Here is a 24,596-nt window from a genome sequence, read left to right on the forward strand (position 1 = left end):
GGTGTGGGGCTGGTAGCCATGTGGGCATGACTGCATGGGGGGAGCCCCCAGATCTGCTCTGGGGTAGTGGGGAGTTTTGCCTGCAGTGGCAAAACAACTTGGACTGCCTCATCTAACCCTTTCCACAACTTTCACAGCCTCTGTTCTTTCTGTGTCACCAGCAACTGCCTTTTTTCTCCTACCTTCTTTCGCTTTTTGTCCTCCATCACCTGTCTTGCCTTTGTTTTTACTCCTCTCGCCTTTCACCTTCCCTCTGCCACCTCTTTACACCCTCTCAGTCCTTTACCTGCTTCCACTTTCTCACCTTTTCCCACAATCCTTTCTGCCACCAGCTATGTTGCCTCTTTCTCTCTTCTCATGCCTTTCCCCACCTTCTCCTTGCCGCCTCAAACACTTCTACCCTTTCTTTCTTCTCACCTGCTGGTGTTGCCTTTCTGCCTCCCTCTCACATTCCCCTTTGGTCGGCTCACTTTCTTCCACCTTGTATCGCCTTCGCTGCCACTTCGGTTCACCTCCCTGTGCTTTTGCCCCCTCATTGTCTGAAATCAAAATCAACAGGCTTTCTGGGAAAGATTAAACCCCCTCAGAACCTAACAGAGGCAGCAGCTGTTCTTCATTTACCCTTGGTCGCAAGTTTGAAGAAACTCATCAGATTCTCTCACACTGCAGTAATATATAGTCATAGTTCCAACATGAAGAAAAAAAGTTTCGTCTGATTAGTTTGCAAACTTTTGCCATGTTACAATCTTTTTAAAAAAACAGCTAAACAATGGATCTAACAGCTCCCCAGCCAGCAGATCTTCAGAACAGGGTTAAAAAGTTTTCTGCCAACAACTTTGGGTAGCAGCGTATGCCTCATTTCTTGATGCCTGCTAGGACATACACATGTCTCATCTGTAAACAAAGTGTGCTCCTTGCTTCTGAATGATTGTCCTCTCCTTGTACAGAATTAATCTTGGCTGATAATTCACCTAAGGGAATTTATTGATTGGGTGAAAAACTTAAATAGGACCAGTTTATGCAGAAGAATAGCAATGAACCAGTGTTATTCAGCAGCCAGATTGGAAACAAGCAAACAGAAAAAACCAGAGGAAACTTGTAAAAAAATGGTTAGTTTAAATAGGCCAAAATATTGAACCCAATGAAATGTGGTGTGTAAGTAACTGTCGTCCCCCCGCCCCCAATAGGGCCTTCCTATCTCAAGTGGCTATCAATCTGATATTTGGCCAGTTCAGATTATCTGTGTGAATGCAGCAACTTCTAAGTAAAATGTTTGAGGCTGCATTCTATAGCTACTCTGGAGAAGGCCTATTTGAATCTTTACTTGTAGGAGTAGCAGAAACTGCCTTTATAGCAAGCCAGGCCACCATTCCATCCAGCTTGATTAGGTTGCCCAGCATGTTGCTCTCCAGATGTTGTTGAACTCCAGCTCTCATCATCCCTGACTGCTGGGCATCCTAGCTGGGGCTGATCGGCATTGGAGTCCAACAGCATTTGGAGGGCACCAGGTTGGGGACAGCTGGTGTAGCCTGATGGGTTGCAGTTCTTCAGGGGTCCAGACAGGGGTCCCTCCCTACCCTGCCCTGGAGATGCCTGGAACTGAACCCAGAGGCTTTTCATAGACAAAGTTCCTGCTGGAATTCACTTTCCGGTAAGGAGACACATATTGGTAGTACTTTCAAGTCTATGTGTGTGTGGTGTAATAGATGTAGGTGAAATGAATAAACGTTAGGATTTTGATTAATTGGGACATGGATTAAAGCGCAGAACTGTGCCAGACAGGGAATTCAGGAAATTCCTAGGCTGGTTTATGCAAACCTAGGATGGCCAAGCTAGGACCATTAAGGGAGCAACGATGGGCTGTAGAGGAGAGGAATCCTTTGGGGGCGGGTGAGATATTACCAGGGTGATGGGGTATATGCTTGAGAGGACAGGAAAAGGGAGTTTGGAAGCCGGATTTTCTGGGAGACAGGAGGAGGAAGTGAGGGTGAGATCCATCTTTGGAGTAGACTGGCTGCAGGCAGCTTATGCTGCTGCCTCTTGACTATGGCATAAGATCTGGACCCCCTCCATGCAGACTAAAGGTGTAAATAGGTGAATAAACCATATTTCTTAAAGCACAGCAGTCTCTGCCATGTCTTCCATTCTCCAAACAGACACAGACCCTGTGTGTGTGCCTGTGACCCCATGCCCTCTTGCCACTGCTTGGCAGAGAGAGAAGCAGGCACTGGGTTTTTGTAACAGTATTATATTTGAGGACAGCTGCAAAGCCTTACCTGCGTGTGTCTACTCAGAAGGGCCACTGGGTGCTGTGGGGCTTTCTCTTTAGTAATTGTGTACCTACACAGCATCATGGACTTAGTCATGCAATACATGACAGAATAGCTTGAAAATGTGGATCAACCTGTGAAGTTTCAGTAATGAGCAACTGTGCTGAGACACTGAAACTTCTGAACAAAGGAGGGTGTGTCCCTTGTATATTTTCCCCATAGGCCCCCTATATTTCTGCACTATTTAATATCCATTTGCAAGAACGCACCAGCTGTTTTTGAGAGAAAATAGAAAATAGTGATGTGTGTGTGTTTGAGGAAGCACCTGACCCAGGAAAAGGTGGGTGGACAGACTCTGACAAATGGTCTAATTTCCATGATGTTGGATTGTGATGTGTCATTTGGGGTTGGGTAATAGTTAATAGAACCTGGGCAATGTTTTGCAATGACTGTTTTGCAGTTGAAAGCTGTCTTCCACCTATGACAACATTGTGAACTTCAAATCCTCTTTATTATTGAGTTCTAATATTTCTTTATTACAAAGCATTGATACCCCCACTTTTCTGCAGTGTGGCCCAGGTGGCTAACAACGTTGGCTTTAAGCCATGGGTAGGCAAACTAAGGCCTGGGAGCCGGATCCGGCCCAATCGCCTTCTCAATCCAGCCCGCGGACGGTCCAGGAATCAGCGTGTTTTTACATGAGAAGAATGTGTCCTTTTATTTAAAATGCATCTCTGGGTTATTTGTGGGGCATAGGAATTCGTTCATATTTTTTCCCCAAAATATAGTCCGGCCCCCCACAAGGTCTGAGGGACAGTGGACCGGCCCTCTGCTGAAAAAGTTTGCTGACCCCTGCTTTAAGCAATAACTCAACAATATTCAGAGCAGTTTTGATAATGGCAGTAGCACAGTCAAAACAGTGATTTTCATGTCGTTGACACACTTTTTAGGCATGGATCATTTCGCGACACAGTAATTCAATTTTGCTTGTAAACTAGAGGTTAAACTAACCCCTTTCCAGCCCTGGGAGGAGCGCAGGGAATGTTGGTGCGACACACCTACACACTGCAGCTGATACACTAACATGGCACGACACACAGTTTGGAAAGCTCCGATCAAAAGACACCCATACAGAAGAAGGGGGACACACAAAGAACCATTAGAAACCATTTGATTGGTTCTGAATGTTTCCAGAAGAAAAATCCCAAAAATTGGGATCAGATTATGGGTTGCTAATAAATCAGAGTAACTGATTTTGTAGTTTACGTTTACATTTTAATCTTAATATTGGAAAATACATTTTGTAAAATTGGAAGATGCATTGTCTGGTGGTGTTGGCAGTGAATGGTGTATTGTGTATGCATGTTTAAGCGGCCATGTTTTCCAGAAATAATAGGAAACGGCTCCTTTTCCTAGCACTGCTTTCATGTTTAGAAGGAAATTTAGCCGTCTTGATCACTCAGTGCGGAAAACTACTGGAGTTTTGCATGGCTTATCTTTTGGAAGTTACTATTTAACTTGGTATATTTATGGAGCAATCATAGTGGCATATAAGCCAGACAGGGGAATCTGGCACTGCTGTGCCATATTCTCCTTAATACACCATATTTTATGCTTGTGCAGCCTTGTTGGGGAAGGGGGAAAACGCACAATCAGAAAACCCCAAAGGCTGTAAAAATCACACACATGTGTACAGCATCCAGATGTAAAAATACATGCCTACAGCATCCCTGGAGTTGACACCTGATTTTGCTAGTGCCCATCAATCAACAGTGCTGGTTGGGGCTGATGGGAGTTGTAGTTTAAAACATCTGGAGGGCACCAGGTGGGTGAAAGCTGCTATACAGAATGTCCTAGATAAGGAGCTGAGATTCATGCAGGAAAATATATTACCCGATGTCATAAGCCGTTACAGTGGTACCCCGGGTTACATATGCTTGAGGTTACATATGCTGCAGGTTACAGACTCCACTAACTCAGAAATAGTTCTTCAGATTAAGAACTTTGCTTCAGGATGAGAACAGAAATTGTGCTCCGGCGGCGTGGCAGCAGCAGGAGGCCCCATTAGCTAAAGTGGTGCTTCAGGTTTAGAACAGTTTCAGGTTAAGTACGGACCTCCGGAACGAATTAAGTACTTAACCCGAGGTACCACTGTACTTATTTCCACACTCTGTAAAACTAAGTAACTAACTAACTCCAAACACCATGAATGTAAGAGCACTATTAGGAAATCTATGAATACAGCTTCACATAAAAGAATGAGTGGACAGATTGTAGCCTCAACAGTCTTAATAATCTCTACATCAGGGTGGCCAACCTGATACCCTCTTGTCCTGTGTCAGAGGCTGCAAATGCTACTAACTATCAGGGTGGGGTTTTGGAAGAGGAACCAATGATCTGCCATCTTGTTTCCCCCTCACTGTGGTTGTTATGGCACCCCAGATTCCCTGGGTCCTGTGCTTTGTGGGGAAGGGAGTTCCTCACTTCACTGGATATCCCCTTCTGTCCGCCCACTCTTGCCTTTAGATCACCACTAGATGATTTTATTTTTCTACCTTCTACCTATCGGCCTAAAACTCCTTTTGTGTCACCTTGAGATAGCGTAGGACTTGGCGTTTTTGACGTGGACTAAGGGAGACCATAAGGTTTTTAATAAAACAACATTAAAAGTTGACTTAAAAGGGGGGGGGAGATGTAGTTCATAAAGGGGGAAAAAAGAGAACATTTTGGTCTAGGAACAGTTACAGGCACACAATAAACGTCCCAAAGGAGTAAAAGGACAAAGAAAGGAAAGCTAAAAAGCGACCTGCTTTCCCTCTCAAGTCACAAATGTTTCCATTGTATCCTGAGATACAATCTTGCTCTGAAACCTGAAGCTGACTGACCAGTAATCTGAAGTTACGGTACTCACTAGATATAACCTCTTTCCCAACAACAGCCATGGTCTATGTGCCTCCTGTCTCAATGTTTCTGGCACCCTCCAGTTTGTTCGTGTGTGTGTGTGTGTGTGTGTGAGAGAGAGAGAGAGAGAGAGAAAGAGAGAGAGAAAGAGAAAGAGAAAGAGAAAGAGAGAGACAGACAGACAGACAGAGAGAAAGAGAGAAAGAGAGAAAGAGAGAAAGAGAAAGAGAAAGAGAAAGAGAAAGAGAAAGAAAGAATCAGTGTGGGGAAGTCTCAACTCAGCCATGAAAGTTGCTGGGTTACCTTGGGGCAATCACAGTCTCTCAAACCCAACCTACCTCACAGGGTTGTTGAAAGGATAAAAATGGGGAGGAAGAGAACCATGTATGCCACCTTGAGCTCCTTGGAGGAAAAAGTGGAGTATAAACGTAATAATAAACAATAAATCTTTGCCCTGTTGCGGATATTCATTGCTGTTCTTCCACTGCCAGGTGTCATGTCTTTGTGGTTCTGCTCCTTGTCTCTTGTGCGGCTGTTGCCCCTCAACAAAGAACTCCACCATCACACGCCTGAGCTTCACCTTCTTCCTGTTCCTGGGAACGTTGGTGTCTATTATCATGATCATCCCCGGAGTAGAAGCAGAACTCTACAAGGTAAGCAACCATGTTTCAATGGGGTGGCTAACTTGCAGCCCCTCCGGATGTTCCTAATTACATCTCTCATCATACATAATTTGATTTGTATGCTGCCTTTCCACAGTTAAAGCCACCCTCAAGGCTTTGGTAGCTGGAGTAAGTCAGGGTCCTGTTTTCCCAGGCCAGGTGGGAAAAGTCCAGCAAAGCAGGGAGCAGGTATTACAGGACTCACAGCCAAGATGGTCTGTTAAGGCCAGGATCTGTGCACTCATTCACTTATAAGAAGCCATTATTATTATTATTACTATTACTATTACTATTATTATTTGTATACTGCTCTTCATCCAAAGGTCACAGGGCAGTTTACAACAACAAAATATAGAATGAGAACACAAAGTACACAACAGCAGCAGCAGCAGCAACAACAACAACAACAGCACATCAGACTCAGCCAGGGCTCTAGACATTTTTTGTTGCCTGAGGCCAAGGACATGGAATCAAACTGAGCTGGCAATGGGAGACAGCAGGGTAGCTTAGGGGGTGCAGAGGGAATGGGGGGGGGGGAAACTGCTGCCTCACTCCCAAGCATCTGCTGCTCTCACTCTGCCTAGTAGTAGTAGGGCCTGCCTTGGCACCAGAAAATGGTTGGCATGATGGGAATTGTAGTCTGGCAACTTCTAGAGGGCCACAGGTTCTCTGTGCCTGATTTAGAAGTACTGTACCAAGACTGACATTAAGTGGTTTAGTTTCCTTCTGATGAAAGGGTGTTCTGGAAATGTAGAGTGTTTTGGAAAAATAAATAATTTTATTTCCAAATATGCAAGCAGAGCATAAGTGGAGGCAAACAGGCACTCCTGCTGCAAGGCAGCAGTTCTGGTAGGCATGTACCAAGATTAAACCTATTATTTATGTGTACCTTTTACCAGATTCCTGGGTTCTGTGATGAAGGCAATACAGTTTTCGGTGTCCACGGTAAAGTCGCCTGCAAGTCCTTCCTGGGTCACAAATCGGTATACCGCATGTGCTTTGCCACAGCTGCCTTCTTCTTCCTGTTTGCCTTGATAATGATCTGCGTGAGGAGCAGCAAAGACCCGAGAGCCTCAATACAGAATGGGTGAGGAACATATTTGCATCTATGGTGGGAATGTCCCAAAGCCAAAGCCTTCTGGGATACAGTCTTTTGAGAAATCTGATCAATCATAGAATCATAGAATCATAGAGTTGGAAGAGACCACAAGGGCCATCGAGTCCAACCCCCTGCCAAGCAGGAAACACCATCAGAGCACTCCTGACATATGGTTGTCAAGCCTCTGCTTAAAGACCTCCAAAGAAGGAGACTCCACCACACTCCTTGGCAGCAAATTCCACTGTCGATCATAAAGTGTTGTATTTTACCCTCACCACAACCAGCACTCCTTAATCTTCTTATGAAAGGTGATATTCTATAGTTTATAGTAGGGAGCTAGTTGGATACTATTGGCTGTTTCATGACTCATGATTGCAAGGTTTTGGAGGGATATGGTACAGAATTACTGGTACAGAAAGGAATGGGATATTGTAGTGTTGGAAAAGTTAATGTTGAAATTAACAGTACTTGGACATAATAATATTATTCTAAATGGAGCAGTGAAATGTATGTTGCCAGTCCCCTTTGAGAACTCTAGTCAAAAAGCTGGATAAAAAGGTAAAGGGACCACTGACTGTTAGGTCCAGTTGCAGACGACTGTTAGGTCTAGTTGCGGCGCTAATCTCGTTTTACTGGCTGAGGGAGCCGGCGTACAGCTTCCGGGTCATGTGACCAGCATGATTAAGCCGCTTCTGGCAAACCAGAGCAGTGCATGGAAACACCATTTACCTTCCCGTTGGAGCAGTACCTATTTATCTACTTGCACTTTGATGTGCTTTTGAACTGCTAGGTTGGCAGGAGCAGGGACTGAGCAACGGGAGCTCACCCCTCACTGCGGGGATTCGAACTGCCGACCTTCTGATTGGCAAGCCCTAGGCTCTGTGGTTTAGACCACAGCGCCACCCACACCCCTTAAAAAAAGCTGGATACCGATCTATTAAACAAATAAAGGCAGGGCTTTTGTTTTCTGAAGTTGACCTTCGTTTGTTCAAAACTAGCAGGTCAGTTTCACTTGTGTATTGTTAGTATCATTGTTATTATTTTTGGAGGGTCATGACAGATGAGAATAGTTTGACCCAACTCCTCTCTATGAGCATTGGGTCATTTTTTTAAAAAAAAAATGCCTTTCTTCTATGAAACTCACCATGCAGATTTTATTCATCTGTACTCAGAACTAAGTCCCATTGAGTAGTTCTAGGTAGGATGGTACAGCTGCAAGATTTTGCAGGTGACTTCTCGACCATCTCACGGAGCAGACCCAGATGTGCTTGCCTTCAGCAAGGTTGCTGTGCATCACATGCCCCCCCAACTCCTAAAAACTTTTAGTTAAGCCTTCACTCCAGCCTGATGGCCTCCAGCTGTTGTTGAACTCCTACTCCCATCATCCCTGACCATTGGCCAATCTGGCTGAGTCAGATGGGAGTTGAAGTCCAGCGTCATTTGCCAGGCACAAGGTTGGGAAAAGCTGTTCTAGTTCCTCCTTCCTGCTTTGCATACATCATAGAGCAGCAGTGCTTCAGACGCAGAGCCTGTAGGCCAAGACTTACGTAACTCTGCATTAGCCAATGTTAAATGCCTTCATACCTTTCCTGAAATAGGACCAAGGAAGATATAAATAAACCCTGCTTTAAAATCCTCACTCAAAATAAAGCACCCTACCTTTTGACAAGGGTTTCTCTGCCTGCGCCCCACAAAGTTCCAACTTTTCTGGATAATTTTTGAGTTCTAATGTTCTTAGGGCTTCTAAAGCAAGATTGCTGAGGCTGCGACAGCTGATGTTTAAATATTTCCCAAATGCAACTTATTGCGAGTGGTGTGACTACTGTCTTCTGATTGGAAATAGCAACTCTGTTTTCCGATGGGGAAGCGCAGGAAGAGCCAGCATGGTGTAGTGGTTAAGAGCAGTAGACTCATAATCTGGTGAACCAGGTTCGCGTCTCCGCTCCTCCACATGCAGCTGCACCTTGGGCTAGTCACATTTCTCTGAAGTCTCTCAGCCCCACTCACCTCACAGAGTGTTTGTTGTGGGGGAGGAAGGGAAAGGAGAATGTTATCCGCTTTGAGACTCCTTCGGGTAGCGATAAAGCAGGATATCAAATCCAAACTCTTCTCTTCTTCTTGTCCTGAGTCATACCATTGGGTCATCTGGTTCAGTATTGTCCACACTGACTGGCAGCAGCTCTCCAGGGTTTCGGACAGGGCTTCCCTCCCAACACTACCTGGAGAAGCCAGGGAATAAACCTGGGGCCTTCTGCATGCAAAACAGATGTTCTGCCCCTGAGCTATAGTTCTTCTGTTTCTCTTTGAGCCTCATAGTCACCTGCAGCCTCTTAGCTTACTTACTTATTCCTGCAATGTATTCTTTGCTTTTTGTGGCCATCCCGTCACAAAGCGATGTACAGAGAGAAATGGAGAACAGCAGACCCTCAGGTGCAGAGCCTTAAAGCAGTGAGTGGATATAGAAAAATAGATGCATGAGGGATATCGAACCGGGGTCACCAAATGCCAAGGTGTTTGTTTTTTTTGCATATGGGTCTGATAATGTTTCCTGTTTGCAGTGCACAGGTTCATAGCCAAATTTTAGGAACAAGATGAAAGGAACAAATACTGAGCACTGGTATGCACTAGTTTGGGACGTTGCATTCTAGGAAAAAAGCTTGCTGAAGGAGGAGCAACAGAGTGAGAAGAGATGGGTGTTTTCTGTGAAACGTGACCCTGCTTTATTGACTTCATAAAAGAAGGTCAGCTGTCATAAGACACTCTCCAAATATGACTAGGTCGCTGTGGAGGGACACAGTCATATAAAGCATAAGATGTACAGAGTTTTGGTAGGGCACTTATTAATGTGATGTTTCTTCTCAATTCCTGCAGGTTGTGCTTTTATTGAATGTGTTCCTGGTTATGTGTGTATGTCTTTAAAGGTATACAGTGGTACCTCGGGTTACAGACACTTCAGGTTATAGACTCTGCTAACCCAGAAATAGTACCTCAGGTTAAGAACTTTGCTTCAGGATGAGGACAGAAATCGCGCCGCGGCAGTGGGAGGCCCCATTAGCTAAAGTGGTACCTCAGGTTAAGAACCATTTCAGGTTAAGAACAGACCTCCAGAACGAATTAAGTTCTTAACCCGAGGTACCACTGTATTTTAAAAGGCAGTTGTGGGGAGAAGAATCAAGGCCATTTTGAATGGCAGAACTGAAGGAGCCAAATATTAAAAGGAAGAGCTCCACAATTGCAGGGTCACTACTAAGAAGACCTGTCTCTTGTGCTCGCCAATAGATTTTGTCAGTAAGCAGACATGGATTACCTGAGACACAGGTCTTGGATTAAGGGCAAGGTTGTATGGTTGGTCCTTGAGATAACCCAGTCCTAAATTGCTAAGGGCTTTAAAGGTGAACCCCACTGCTTGGAATCAAGCTCTGAAGTGAACTGCTGACTAATGCAAGTGACAGAAAAGTTGTGTTGCACACCCAGAACCTCTGTCTCTCATTAACGTCCTAGCAGCTGCACTTTGCTCCAGATGTTTCCATCCTGGCATAATGTTGGAGCAAAACAAATGCTGCTTAAGAGGACTTTCTAGGACTCCTCTGTTTGTTTTAAAAAGGTCTTTTCTCCTCTTCTCAACTCCAGGTTTTGGTTCTTCAAATTCCTGATACTAATTGGAATAACAGTGGGGGCCTTCTATATTCCTGATGGACCGTTCACATCTGGTAAACAAAACCTTGCATTTGCATTCCTGACTTGCAAAGGGGCTGTGATGTACAGTAGCTTTTGTGTGTGTGCTGCTCTACATAAGGTGGGGTTGGATACTTTCTGTCCTATGAAAGCTAAGAAGAAGGGTAGTCAGAGCCATTCTTTGTCCCTGTCCCCCTCATACACCAGTGCCTCAGGATGGGAAGTAGTAGCTGTACCTTCTCTGCTGGGTGGCTTTGAGCCATCCACCATTTTAATTTCCACCAGGCAATGCTACATCTGGGGCATTGTGGGTAATTAAAATGGCAGGCAGCTCGCATGCTCAGCTGCCTGGTGCAAGTTGCTCAGAGCTGTGTCAAAGGTGAGTCCTGCTGAGTCTTTAGAAGCAGTGTGAATAGAAGGGAACAGATGCTTTCCATTCTTGGTTTTTTAAAGCTCTCTCTCTAATCCTCTTTAGCTTCTGAGCTTTCAGCAATGAGTCCTGCAATATTATTATTGTTTTCTTCCACGAACCACCTGGGGTAGCGATACTCTTATTGCTGACAGTGGGTTGTACTCAATATTTATTCGGCTCAGAGCAGACACATAAAAATAAATGGATGCAACTAACAAGCTCTTTGATTTTAATGGGTCTACTCAGAATAGGATTAATGGTGGATACTGGGAGGAGTCCTTTGCTGGATCCCAAATGACACACAGCTGGCACGCAAGAGTATTCACAGTCTCCATTTCCTTCTGAGTAGTAAACAACCGTGGAAGAACTGATTCCTTGCTTCCTCTTCATGATTGATTGCACTCTTATAATAGCTGCTAGAAGGGCTTGAGGGATTCTAGGGTGGATCATCCACATCAGTTAAGAAGCTGTGGATCAGGAAATTCAGGATTTGAACCTCACTTCTGGCCTTAGGCAAGGTTCTATCTTGTTCTCTCTCTCTCTCTCTCTCTCTCTCTCAATCTCTCACAGATGAGACTGGGACCCAGCACAGATGGGTCTCTCAGCCTTTCCCCTAGTTCTTCACCAAGGCTTTATCCATTACAAAACATCTTTTTCTGGTTCTGTAGACCTGCTGTAAGATCACAATAAGAGCCCTGCTGGATGTGACCAAGGGCCCATTTCATCCAGCTCCTTGTTCTCACAGTTTTGAGCTATTTTTAAGGAAATCCACCAAAATCTACACCTCTGACATAGGAATCCTAGCTATGTCCAGGAAATTACGGACGTATGGGAACGCTAATATAATTTTTACATCCCCAAAGGATACCTGTTTAAAACTCCATATCGGCAGCTTGTGGATAATAAGCAATAACCCATATTTCCTTCTTTCTCTCCCCACCTCTGCTTTATACTTTTCCTCTCTCAAATAAGTTTGGTTCTACTTTGGTGTAGTCGGCTCTTTCCTCTTCATCCTCATCCAGCTTATCCTCTTGATTGACTTTGCACATTCCTGGAGTCAGATTTGGCTGCACAATGCGGATAATGGCAACTCGAAATGCTGGTATGCAGGTCAGTATGGAACACTTATTTACATGTGCGTAAAATTGATGTGCTCTGTGTGTGGGTTCAGACAAGCGGGTTCCTTGGTGGGCATCGAGGGGAGCATCTGAGAAGATTATGGTGCCCACGAGTACCACCACTGAAGGGTCCAAGAACAGACTATTGCTGGGTTCTCCACCCCCACCACTTTGTGTTTATATATTGGGTCTCTCCTATTTCATATTTTCCTAATGATGCCATCACTTCAGTTTGTGTAGACACTGACAGATGGTGCTGTAAACTACAGAATGATGACAGACTGGGTTCTCAGAGCTCCTGGGCCACCGCAGCAGTGTTGGAGGGCAAGGAGGAGGGAGCTGGGAGTGGGCAAGCTGAGATTTGGTCTGAGAGGAGGGGTGAATCTGGCAAGGGTTGGTGAGTGAAGTATGCAGGGGTCGAGCCCCTAGTATGCTATATTTTTCTATTAGTGCTGTATTTTTCTGCTCTCTTTGCCACTCTGAGAACATAAATATATGTCAAACAGTGCAGGGTATAAACTGTGTATATTGGTTCTAATTAGTCACTGTGGATCCTCCTCTTTCAAATAATTTCTTTTAGTTATAATCAAACCTAGTGGGAATAATAATAATAATAATAATAATAATAATAATAATAATAATAATAATAATTTATTTATACCCTGTCCATCTGGCTGGGTTTACCCAGCCACTCTGGGCGGCTTGCAACATAATATTAAAATACAATATTCTATTAAACATTAAAAGCTTCCCTAAACAGGGCTGGCTTCAGATGTCTTCTAAAAGTCTGGTAGTTGTTTTTCTCTTTGACATCTGGTGGGAGGGCGTTCCACAGGGCGGGTGCCGCTACTGAGAAGGCCCTCTGCCTGGTTCCCTGCAACTTGGCTTCTTGCAGCGAGGGAACCGCCAGAAGGCCCTTGGCACTGGACCTCGGTGTCCAGGCAGAACGATGGGGGTGGAGACGCTCCTTCAGGTATACTGGACCGAGGGTATAAGCAGACCCACCAAGAACCCCTCCCAAATATGTTGAGTGTAACAAGCTCCTATCCTGATTTCTATTGTAAGTGCCATGTTTTCCCCTGCTTCATTTTGTTATCCCTCCCCTCACTTTTTTAAAATTAAAAAGCAACACACAGACTGTCCTACTGCAAACAGATAAGCTCCCACTCCATTCCATTGCGTGGGGAGAGACTTTGGATCAGGGCAAGGAACCAGCATGGTTTTGTTTTAAAATCTGGTTCCTCTGAACATCTTGCAAGCATCCCTCTTACTGCAGGGAAGGGGAATCTGTTGTCCTTAAAACGTCATTTGGTGTAGCTCCTACCATCCCTCACCTTTGGCAACCTGACTGAAGCTGATGGGAGTTGGGAGTCTGGTGCAATCTGGAGGATTGTGCATGACTGCTACACCTGTCCATATGCACACTTACTTTGGAACACCCATTGAACTCATTGGACTTAATTCTGAGTAGACTTGCATTTGATGGTGTCATTAGTATTGGCTCAAAGAGAACTTGCAAAAACAGCAGACGCAATGGAGAAAAGTTCAAGGAAATGAAAGGATTGGATGAGGCTCTTACCAGATGCTTCCCCTACACATGATGGGGATGAGAACATGGCTTGCTTCTCCATCCTTCTCACTCCTCCAATACTATTGGAAGACCATGAATTAATATAATGGAGGTGCAGGTCAGCTGTGTACCAGCTCCATCAGGTACGCAGACTGAGACCCTACCTGCCTGCAGACTGTCTCAACAGAGTGGTACATGCTCTGGTTATCTCCCGCTTGGACTACTGCAATGCGCTGTACATGGGACTACTTTCGAAGGTGACCTGGAAACTACAACTAATCCAGAATGCAGCAGCTGGACTGGTGGCTGGGAGTGGCCACCGAGACCATATAACACTGGTCCTGAAAGACATACATTTGCTCCCAATACATTTCCGAGCACAATTCAAAGTATTGGTGCTGACCTTTAAAGCCCTAAACGGCCTCGGTCCAGTATACCTGAAGGAGCGTCTCCCCCCCATCGGTCAGCCTGGACACTGAGGTCCAGCGCCGAGAGCCTTCTAGCGGTTCCCTCCCTGTGAGAAGTGAGGTTACAGGGAACCAGGCAGAGGGCCTTCTCGGTAGTGGTGCCCACACTGTGGAACGCCCTCCCATCAGACATCAAGGACATAAACAACTATCTGACTTTTAGAAGACATCTGAAGGCAACTCTGTTTAGGGAAGTTTTTAATGTTTGCTATTTTATTGTGTTTTTAATATTCTGTTAGGAGTAGCCCAGGGTGGCTGGGGAAACCCAGCCAGATGGGTGGGAAATGAATGAATGAATGAATGAATGAATGAATTCAAATGTGGAGGGTGGGATTTGTGGCCTTCCAAAAGTGGTTGTACTACAACTTCCCCATTATTCCGGACCATCAGCCATGCTGCAGCTGCAGCTGATGGAGGTTTTAGTCCAGGGGTCAGCAAACTTTTTCAGCAGGGGGCCAGTCCACTGTCTCTCAGACCTTGTGTGGGGCCAGACTATATTTTTGGGGGAAGGGAAATGAATGAATTCCTATGCCCCACAAATAACCCAGAGATGCATTTTAAATAAAAGCACACATTCTACTCATGTAAAAACACCAGGCAGGCCCCACAAATAACTCAGAGATGCATTTTAAATAAAAGGACGCATTCTACTCATGTAAAAACACGCTGATTCCCGGACGGCCTGCGGGCCAGATTTAGAAGGCGATTGGGCCGGATCCGGCCCCCGGGCCTTAGTTTGCCTACCCATGTTCTAGTCCAACAGTGGGTGGAAGTCCACTTGTCCCCTGGTTTACTGGCAAGCTGTGTATCGACATCTCCCCCGCTTTCTTTTTTCAGCCCTCTTCATCTTCACGTTCCTCTTCTACGCTGTCTCCATTGCTGCGGTGGTGCTGCTCTATGTGTATTACACGAAGGCAGACGGTTGTATAGAAAACAAGGCGCTCATCAGCCTTAACCTCATCTTCTGTGTGATTGTGTCCGTGGTTTCCATCCTGCCCAAGGTCCAGGTAAGATGCTGTATTGAGAATCCAAGGCTACTCACTGATGAACTTTGTGGAGCTCTCCCAGGTCCTGGTCTGGCATTCTAACCATGACACCACATTTCCTGACATTAATTCTATTAACTTGGGCCACCTTTGGAGCAAAGCTCACACTAGGTGGCTTGTGTATCAGAAAGATGCAAAACAATGCAGTGAAAAACTAAAAAGTTTATAAGACAACCCCAGCTTTTATATATATATATATATATATATATATATATATATATATATATATATATATATATATATGCAGGTTTTGGTGTCCTCGGGTGTCTTCCCGTGTAAAAGTTGGGGTGTCTAGGCGACGTTTCGACGAGGTCTCACTCGTCATCTTCAGGCTGGTGCTTTCGGCTTCTTGTTACTGGAACAGAGCAGGATCTCAGTGTTTGAGTTCCTATAAATACTGTTGAGGGGTGTGGTGTATAGCCTCCAATGTTCTGGGCCGAGAGGAAGTTCCCAGGCTAGTGTGCCTTTTCTTCTTTTGTTCCTTAGTTGCTTTATATATATATAAAATTGATGTCTTGAGGGCCTAAGTCAGGCATCCCCAAACTCGGCCCTCCAGCTGTTTTGGGACTACAATTCCCATCATCCCTGACCATTGGTCCTGTTAGCTAGGGATGATGGGTGTTGTAGTCCCAAAACATTTGAAGGGTCAAGTTTGGGGATGTCTGGCCTAAGTAGACATGACTTGAGATGTGTCTCTGCATTTGAAACAAACAAACACACACACACACACACACACACACACACACACACACACACAGTGAGTGTGTATCAACTGGGGTGTGCACATACTGCTAATTAAAAATATCAGAACAGTCATGGACAGGGAATTTAACCTTTTCTTCCCCTACTGAAGTCCTGAGGCTCTGATCCACCCTGCCCAAAAAGCTAGTATTTAAAATACACACACACACTTGGGTGCTAGGGGAGGAAAGAATAAAATTATGTTTTTCTCTTTATATTTTTAAAAGCCCTAGCTGATGCAGTTTTATTTTAAAGACCACAGCAGCTCCCCTGTGTGTTGAATGCAAAGAAGCATTTAACATCGTGCCCCGTTCAGCCCTGATTTTTGCACCAAATATTCTTCGGTACTTTAAACAGGTGCTGTTCCTCTTCCTCTACAGGATGCCCAGCCTCACTCCGGGCTGCTGCAAGCCTCCATCATTACACTCTATACTATGTTCATCACCTGGTCGGCCTTGGCAAATGTCCCAAGTAAGTAGCACTTTTCCAACCATGAACTATTTCCTTTACTTTTATTCTTAATTCTGTGTATCCTGGTTTTTGTTTGCTTTTGTTTTTTTAAGGAAAAAACCACTGGGAGGAAAAGATCCAAAAGGGTTTACAAGCAAATTAAAACCATAGTAAAACAGAGTTCACAGAGAAAAATGAAAATGCCATATAAGAGCCTTCCCCAACCTGCTCTTGCTGGACTACAATTCCCATCGCCACTGGATATTTTGATCAGGGCTGATGGAAGTTGTAGTCCAATAATGTAAGGAAAACACCAAATAGGGAAAGCCACTATAAGAAGACAGTTCTAAATTCAGTGGAAGGCTTGGACGTTTTTTTTAAAAACCCTAAGACTAATTGAACTAAGTTCAAGGCACATTCTCCAATTAAGGAGCCACTACTGAAAAGGCTCTTTCCTTTTCAGCCTGATCTTTAAGCATGCCTGCGGTTGTGTACACACCACCGTAAATGTACACTTGGGTAACACAGATCTGATTTTCCTGTGTGCACTTCCGTGCATATTTGTGTGCAAACTTGCGCTTACTTCTTCATGCAGTGCATCGTTAAACTATGGAACTCGCTCCTGCAGGAGGTGGTGGTAGTCACCACCTGAGATGGCTTTAAAAGATGATTGGACAAATTCATGCAGGAGAGGGCTACAGATGGCTACTAGCCATGATGGCTATGCTCTGCCTCCACGGTCAGAGGCAGCCATGCTTCTGAATACTACTTTCTGGAAACCACAGGAGAGGAGAGTGCTCTTGTGGTCAGATCCCGCATGCACATTAGGGTATCTGGCTGCCCAGTATGAGAACAGGATGCTGGCTGGCCTGACCCAGCAGTCTCTTCTCATGTGCTCAATAAACACACAAGACGTAACTGGCTGCACTTTTGACTAAATAAGGTATACTATTCATTGTATCAAATTGTAGACTTCAACGGAAGTTCCACTGAATCCTTTCACACAGTCTAAGACAAGGATTTCCTAGGATGGTGAAACAAGGCTAATATTCTGGAAATACTTGTCTAAGACTCTGTGAAAGGATTCTGTGGAACTGTAACAACCCTTCATGTGGATTATTGGACTCTTAAGAACAGACAGGTGGAATAGATACTTATACATTGTAATGCGTATGGGGTTGCTCATGCGTAAGCTGCCGCCTCTCCAGGCTAAATTGCCTTGTTAAACCTTTCTGACTGCACAGCCCATCTCAACGTGGCTGCCCCAGTCGCTAGCAGAATCCGTCAGTGGGCGTTTCTTAAACCTCTTCCAACATAAAAGTTGTTTGACGCCCAGTCTCCTCCTACTCTCACTGTGCGGAAGTCTTCTGCGCAGGGAGGGCGTGGGTAGCGGAGGACCTGTGCTCTCTCCGCTGATGTCCAGTGAAGAGTCCTGGAGCCCTCTCGCCGATTCCCCCATCTGCCCCCCTTTATCCCTGGTGTTGTGCTGATTTGCTTCCCCCTCTACTGAGCTGCCTCTCTCCCTGCTGGGCCCTTCTCCAGCATCATCTGAGAGCCTTCTCTTCGCCCCTAGCTCCGATGTCAGTTCCCTGACATCCATGTATGGACCTTATGTGTGAACTGACTAGAGAATGAACTGATCCACTGGGTCTTCTGCTTTTTTCGTTGAACTTCATGAGACTTCCGTTGAAATCTACAATTTGATACAATGAATAGTATACCTTATTTATTCAAAAGTACAGCCGGTTACGTCTTGTGTGTTTATTGAGTGTGTTTCACGTAACCATAGGTTTTTTGTTGTTGTTTTTATGTGCTGATATGAGTACAGTGGTACCTTGGTTTACAACCATAATCCGTTCCGGAGGCCTGTTTGTAAACCAAAACAGGTCGTAACCCAAGGCATGCTTTCGCCAATGGGGCCTCCAAAAAAAATTTGTTCGTAATCCAAAAAAATGGGTTGTAATCCAAAAAAAGGTTGCAAACTAGGACACGCACTTCCGGGTTTGACATGTTTGTAATCCAAAACGTATGCAAACCAAGGTACCACTGTACTTTCAGTTGAACTGTATCCCAGTGTTTACATTCCACACCAGTGGCTGGTGCTTGAAAGGATGTATTTGTACTCTGTACCCCTCAATTAGTATACCCCTATCCTCCCTGGTCTAAGTTTTCTAAATAGAACCACATTGACTGAGTTAACTGTTGTGGCACTATTCTTGGGGAAGTGTCCACTTACATGCTTGTTTCCTTGCTGTTTTCACTCCATGTGCAGAAATCGGATGACTGTGTCTGCAGGTCTGGGACCAGTATCCCCCTTTCCCCTCCTTAAAAGGAGGCTTTGGCAAAAGCAATGAGACAGACTCTCAACCCAGTATCATGAGGAAAAACCCCCAGAGACGATTCCAAGTTGGATCTCAGTCACTGTGTTCATTTTATGGAACTGATGCCAGTTTGTCTCCATGTCATGATGACATTTCTATCGTTTACCCCTCCCTGTTCAAACTTAGGATTTTGTTCCCTCTTTTCCCCGGAGACATATTTATCTTGGCTTGAAAGACATGCCCTCTTGTTGTAGCTCAACCTGTTGTTTCTATTGACATTTGGGAGAGCCGGGCATTGCCTTGTTTCTACTGCAGCCCACAGAATCTGTCTTCTCAGGTTCTTGGTTTGATGAGAAGTCTCATCTCTGCAGACCTGACAGCACAGAATACTTCCCCAGAAAGGATATGTGATTTATTTTCAGGGGGGTGAGAAGTTCTGAGTGTGCTTTTCCTGTGTGCAGGGTGTCTGGAAGGAAGTCGATCTGCTGTTCAGCAACGTCTGCAAAGCTCAAGGTTCCCCACACCTGTTTGAGATGTTTATCTGCTTTTCATTTGCAGACAAATACTGCAACCCGACCCTTCTGATCCGAATGGAAGGCAATGGCACCAGCACCATTCCTGCTGGTGGACAACCAACTCAGTGGTGGGATGCTCCGAGCATTGTGGGATTGGTCATCTTCATCCTCTGCACATTCTTCATAAGGTAGGAATCCATATTCATTTAGAAACCAAACTCATCTAACTTATTAGGGGTCTTGAAGGCCACGTTCTGCCCGGGGGCCTAAGGTTCTTCTGCTCTGCCATAGGCCCCTGGTATGGAGAATAGAGAGTTAGATGGTTCAAAGGACTGATTTTAATATGAGGCATCTTAATACATGAGCAAAATGGTACCTTGGTTCTCAAACTTAATCCGTTCCGGAATTCCGTTCCAAAACTGGAGCGTTCCAAAACCAAGGCACACTTTCACATAGAAAGTAATGCAAAATGGATTAATCCATTCCAGACTTTTAAAAACAACCCCTAAAACAGCAATTTAACATGAATTTTACTTTCTAACGAGACCGTTGATCCATAAAGTGAAAGCAATAATCAATGTACTGTACTATAAAATAAATAAGACAGTATTGTGGATGATAAAAATTAAAATTAATTTATTTTCTTACCTGCACTGATGATAGTCATTGTTTGGATGGGGGGCTTTTATCCATTTCCGCAGTCACACAATCAATCCATCAGTAGCTGAATTGGGTTCCACACAGTCACAAAAACAAAATTACCAAAAAAGCCTCAAAAACAAAAACGCAAAATAAATAGAAAGCACCATACTTAATTCGTTCCGGAAGTCCGTTTGACTTCCAAAATGTTCGAAAACTAAGGCGCACCTTCTGATTGGTGCAGGTGCCCCTGAAATAACAGCCAACAGCCGCATTGGGCATTCAGCTTCTGAAAAACATCTGAAAACTGGAACACTTACTTCCGGGTTTCTGGTGTTTGGGAACCAAGGCATTTGAGAACCAAGGTACCACTGTAGAACATAAGTGGAGAAAAAGAGTAAGAATTTCTGCCAATCACTTTATTTGCTACCCCACAGTAGACAGCTAGATAGAGGCATCTGTAATGTCTGTGGCAGAGCCATTCCTTGACCAAGAACAGGATTCTAAGCTGCTGTGGTTTAAACATAGACTACTCCACCCCAGGGCTTACAAAGAATTGCAGAAGGAAGACCACTCTATATAGCTGTGAGTGAGGAAAGTACTCTAGAACGAGCCTCTGTGTTTGACAAGCATAGCCTCAACCCACATCCTTATTTCTATGAGTCACAGGCTTCTGAACCCTTCAGACCTTGCACATCAGCCTGGTCTGAGCCTATTCTACTTTATGTATATTCTGCCTAAAGGATAGCACTCAGAACTGGTTGCTTGCTGATCTCGCGCATGATAGACTCAAAGTACATTGAGCTTATGTTAGCTTCCAGTCTCCCTCTGCTGGCAACGAGTAGTAAATCCCTCCCCCTGTTAACTGAAGAAAAGCTGTGTGCATAGCTGTCTATAAACATAACATTATACAGTCATACCTCGGGTTACAGACGCTCCAGCTTGCGTTTTTTTGGGTTACAAACCCACCGAAACCCGGAAGTACCGGAATGGGTTACTTCCGGCTTTCAGCAGTTGCACATGCACAGAAGTGCTAAATCGCGCTTTGCGCATGCGCAAAAGCACCGAATCGCAACCCGCACATGCGCAGATGCACCGCTGTGGGTAGTGGCCACTGCGGGTTGCGAATGTGCATCCCGCACGGATCATGTTCACAACCCAAGGGTCAATATATATATAGATATATATATATTCAGGCACATAGTGGTGTATGCATATGCACTCAAAGCAGCACCGAAAACGAGGGATGAAGGGGCATGCAACTGATGTTCTTCTTGCTTTGCCAAAGCATCCGCTCCTCGGACCACGTCGAAGTGAACAGGATGATGCTGACGGAGGAGAGCCCAGCTATGATCGAAGGGGGCAATGCTGGCTTTGAAGGCGAGGGGCGCCGGGCTTATGACAACGAAGAGGATGGAGTGACGTACAACTACACTTTTTTCCACATCTGCCTCTTCCTGGCCTCCCTCTACATCATGATGACGCTCACAAACTGGTACAGGTGAGTGCAACTGTCGCTCCCTGCAGGAGGATGGAACAGAATTATTCTCTGTTTGCTCCCAAGGGCAGGAGCAGTGCCTGGTGGGTGGAAATCTACAGGAAAGCAGACTTTGGGGAAACGCTGAAAGAAAATAGCATGGCACATTGTTTAGTGTGGCACTTTGGAACTCCCTGCCTGTTTATATCGGACTGATGCCTTCACTGTACTCTTTTTAACACCTGCTAAAAGCGCTTTTGTTTAAACAAGCCTACTCAGGTGCTTAGAAAGTTGACGTGAATTTTAATTTGTTTTCGCTTTTAATTTTTTCAACGTCTTAGCATGATAGTTGTCAGTTCTTCTTGTTTATAATTTTATTGTGTTATCTTTTAGGTAAACCGCTTCGAGGTTTGTTGTTTTTTCAATCAAACAGTGTATAAATTTGATAAAAAATATAATAAATAATAAAATAGCAGAGGCGTGCATGTCCACCTCTAATCCAGGCCCAATATGGCACTTCAGAACTGTTCTAATTTGGGGGTTGACCAAACCTTGATCTGGGCACCAAATCGATGTTGAACCAACCCCAAGGTTTTATTAGGGTTTTAAACCGGGGCAACCCAGGACAACCCAGAGCTTTTTCCACCTGATCTGGCTGAAACTGATTCATTTCAGTATCTGGGTTTCTCCTGGATTGGTTGCACAGCCCCAGAAAATGAGAAACAGAGAGCAGACTGGCGGGCTCTCCTTTGCTGGAGGTCCTTGAGCAGAGGCTGCATGGCCATCATGTCAGGGATGCCTCCGTTGCAATATCTGCATTGTAGATCTTACATTGAGGAAGAGATGGCCTAGAATGCTTCCAATGACCCTTCCATGTTAATTCTCTGGTCTGGTTCCTTCCCGGTTGAGATTACTCAGATGCACTGAAGGTGAGTCTGCATTTTGAAGACCCTTTGGAAATGCAGGATGTGGCTGGCTGGGTTTTGCCAGCCTGTGCACATTTTGTTGGCATAGTTTTTATTTTATTATCTCATTTCACCTATTTATAGCCTACCTTTCTCCCAAGTTGGGATTCAAGGCAAGCTTGCAACATTTTAAAAATATGATTATAAAATGCAAAGGAAGGAAAACAGGCTAGTTTTCAGAATAGTTAAATTGCAAGGAAACACATTAAAATACCAGTTGCCCCCATAGCAGCCTGGGGGTCAACATCATTTCCACCCAGCTGCCAAAGGCCTATCTAATTAAGAAGCAAAATTTCAGCAGGGCATCCCTAAAGTAAAAGAAAGAGAGAGAAATGAACACACACACAGGTGGAACAGATAGAATTTCCTGGGCTTATGGGGTATATAGAAATTGGTCTCCTCTTCTTCTGAGAGTTCTAGTGTTCTGCTTTGCCCACTACTGTTGCCTAGGTAACAAGGCTGGAGCATCAGTTCTCCAAGATCAAGCACTTTTTTTTTTTGGTGAGGAGGAAGGAGAGAGTGACCCCCATGAAGTCTAGAGGAGCAGATGGGAAGAGTTGCCTATGCATGTGCTCCAGGGAGAGGCCATTGTGAAACGTCCCCCCCCCCCCCCTCCGCAGAATCCCTGTTTGGAGTTTTCAAACTCTGCCTTGCTTGACTGTACACCCATACATACCTGGCGCCCCTCCCATCCCCAGCTGTGAGCACCTGACTATTTATAGCCCATGACTCACTGCCATCGCACCAGGCGTGACCTGTACTCCTGCCAGTGTGTTCTGCAGTGCCTTCGCTCTGAACGTTTCATTGTCTCAGTGAGATTGGCGGCATGGTGGAAGCCAGTCTGTGACAGCAGACGTCTCTCCCGAAACCCCCCTCCTTCCACCCTCTCCAGTGCTCGGTTTCTGAATGAAAACTGACTCGAGAGGGTTTTTTCTGGGATCATTTGCAAGGACAGGCGTAGAAAGCAACTGCAGCCATGAGGCATCAAGCAAAGCACGAAGACACAGCTTGCCACAAGTGCTTCATGGGGGAAAGAAGGGGCTCCTGGCTCTCCTCTAATGGATAAAAGGCAGAAGAAAGTAAATAAATAGACAGATAGATGATAGATAGATAGATAGATAGATAGATAGATAGATAGATAGATAGAGAGAGATAGATATAGATAGATAGAGATTATCTATCTATAGGTAGGTAGATAGATAGATAGATAATTTATTATGGTCAGAGACCTGGTAGGTAGATGATAGATAGATAGATAGATAGATAGATAGATAGATAGATAGATAGATAATTTATTATGGTCAGAGACCTGTTTATAAAACACACTTGGGGGTACAATCCCAGAACGAAAACAAACAATTAAAACAATGCACAACAATAAATTTAAGATTTATAAATGCGATAAGCGTATAGACACTTAAAACTTTAAGATTAGCTACCGCAGAGAGATGACCCCAAGTCACCCATGGAACCAAGTTTGGGGATTTTCTTAACGAACTAGTTTGAGTCGGGGGATGGTCTGCACCTACAGATCTGTACACAAAATCTGGCGACCATCCGGGTTGTCTTATGATCTTTGCCTAACAGGAAAAGGTTGAATTTTTGCTTCTCCGGGAGGTCAGCGAGCCTTACCAGTAGGGGATCAATGGTCTTACTATGTGCCTCTTCACAAAAGGGACATCTAAAGAACAAGTGTTCTGGGCTTCCAATATCCCCCAATGAACAGGCGCAAAGTCTCTGAGCATATGGGACTTTTTAAAAGGCTCCTTCCAGGACTGGCGAGGGCAGCAGAAGAAAGTACTACTTCACACACTTAAACTGTGGAACTCCCACAGGAGGCAGTGTTGGCCACCAACTCAGATGGCTTTAAAAGAGGGCTGGTCAGATTCATAGAGGAGAAAGCTATCAATGGCTATTATGCATGTTTGGAGGCAGTCATATTTCTGAATCTCCATTTCTGGGAACCACAGGACGGGAGTGTTGCTCTGGTCCTGCTCACAGGTGGGCAGCCATTGTGGGAACAGGATGCTGGACTAGATGGGCCATTGGCCTGATCCAGCAGGCTCTTCTTCTGTATTTACGTTAATTCTAAAGGCCTAAACTAAATTGTCATTTTAAAGGCCTAGTATGCAATGTTAGGGATGCGGGTGGTGCTGTGGGTTAAACCACAAAGCCTAGGACTTGCCGATCAGAAGGTTGGCGGTTCAAATCCCCGTGACGGGGTGAGCTCCCGTTGTTTGGTCCCTGCTCCTGCCCACCTAGCAGTTC

The 24,596-nt window shown here is 44.9% G+C and overlaps 1 protein-coding gene across 1 annotated transcript in view; it reads left to right on the plus strand.

Moving 5' to 3' along the window:
- The window catches only part of SERINC2 (serine incorporator 2), a 31,214-nt gene that overhangs the window by 4,743 nt on the left and 1,875 nt on the right, over positions 1 to 24,596 (plus strand). The window contains exons 2-9 of the mRNA XM_028742777.2: positions 5,663 to 5,824; positions 6,733 to 6,920; positions 10,563 to 10,642; positions 11,992 to 12,129; positions 15,012 to 15,181; positions 16,342 to 16,432; positions 19,291 to 19,435; positions 21,175 to 21,387. Coding sequence (XP_028598610.2) covers positions 5,663 to 5,824; positions 6,733 to 6,920; positions 10,563 to 10,642; positions 11,992 to 12,129; positions 15,012 to 15,181; positions 16,342 to 16,432; positions 19,291 to 19,435; positions 21,175 to 21,387 — 1,187 coding nt within the window. The remainder of the gene's footprint in view (positions 1 to 5,662; positions 5,825 to 6,732; positions 6,921 to 10,562; positions 10,643 to 11,991; positions 12,130 to 15,011; positions 15,182 to 16,341; positions 16,433 to 19,290; positions 19,436 to 21,174; positions 21,388 to 24,596) is intronic.

The sequence above is a fragment of the Podarcis muralis genome, chromosome 7 (assembly GCF_964188315.1).
Source record: "Podarcis muralis chromosome 7, rPodMur119.hap1.1, whole genome shotgun sequence".
NCBI lineage: Eukaryota > Metazoa > Chordata > Lepidosauria > Squamata > Lacertidae > Podarcis > Podarcis muralis.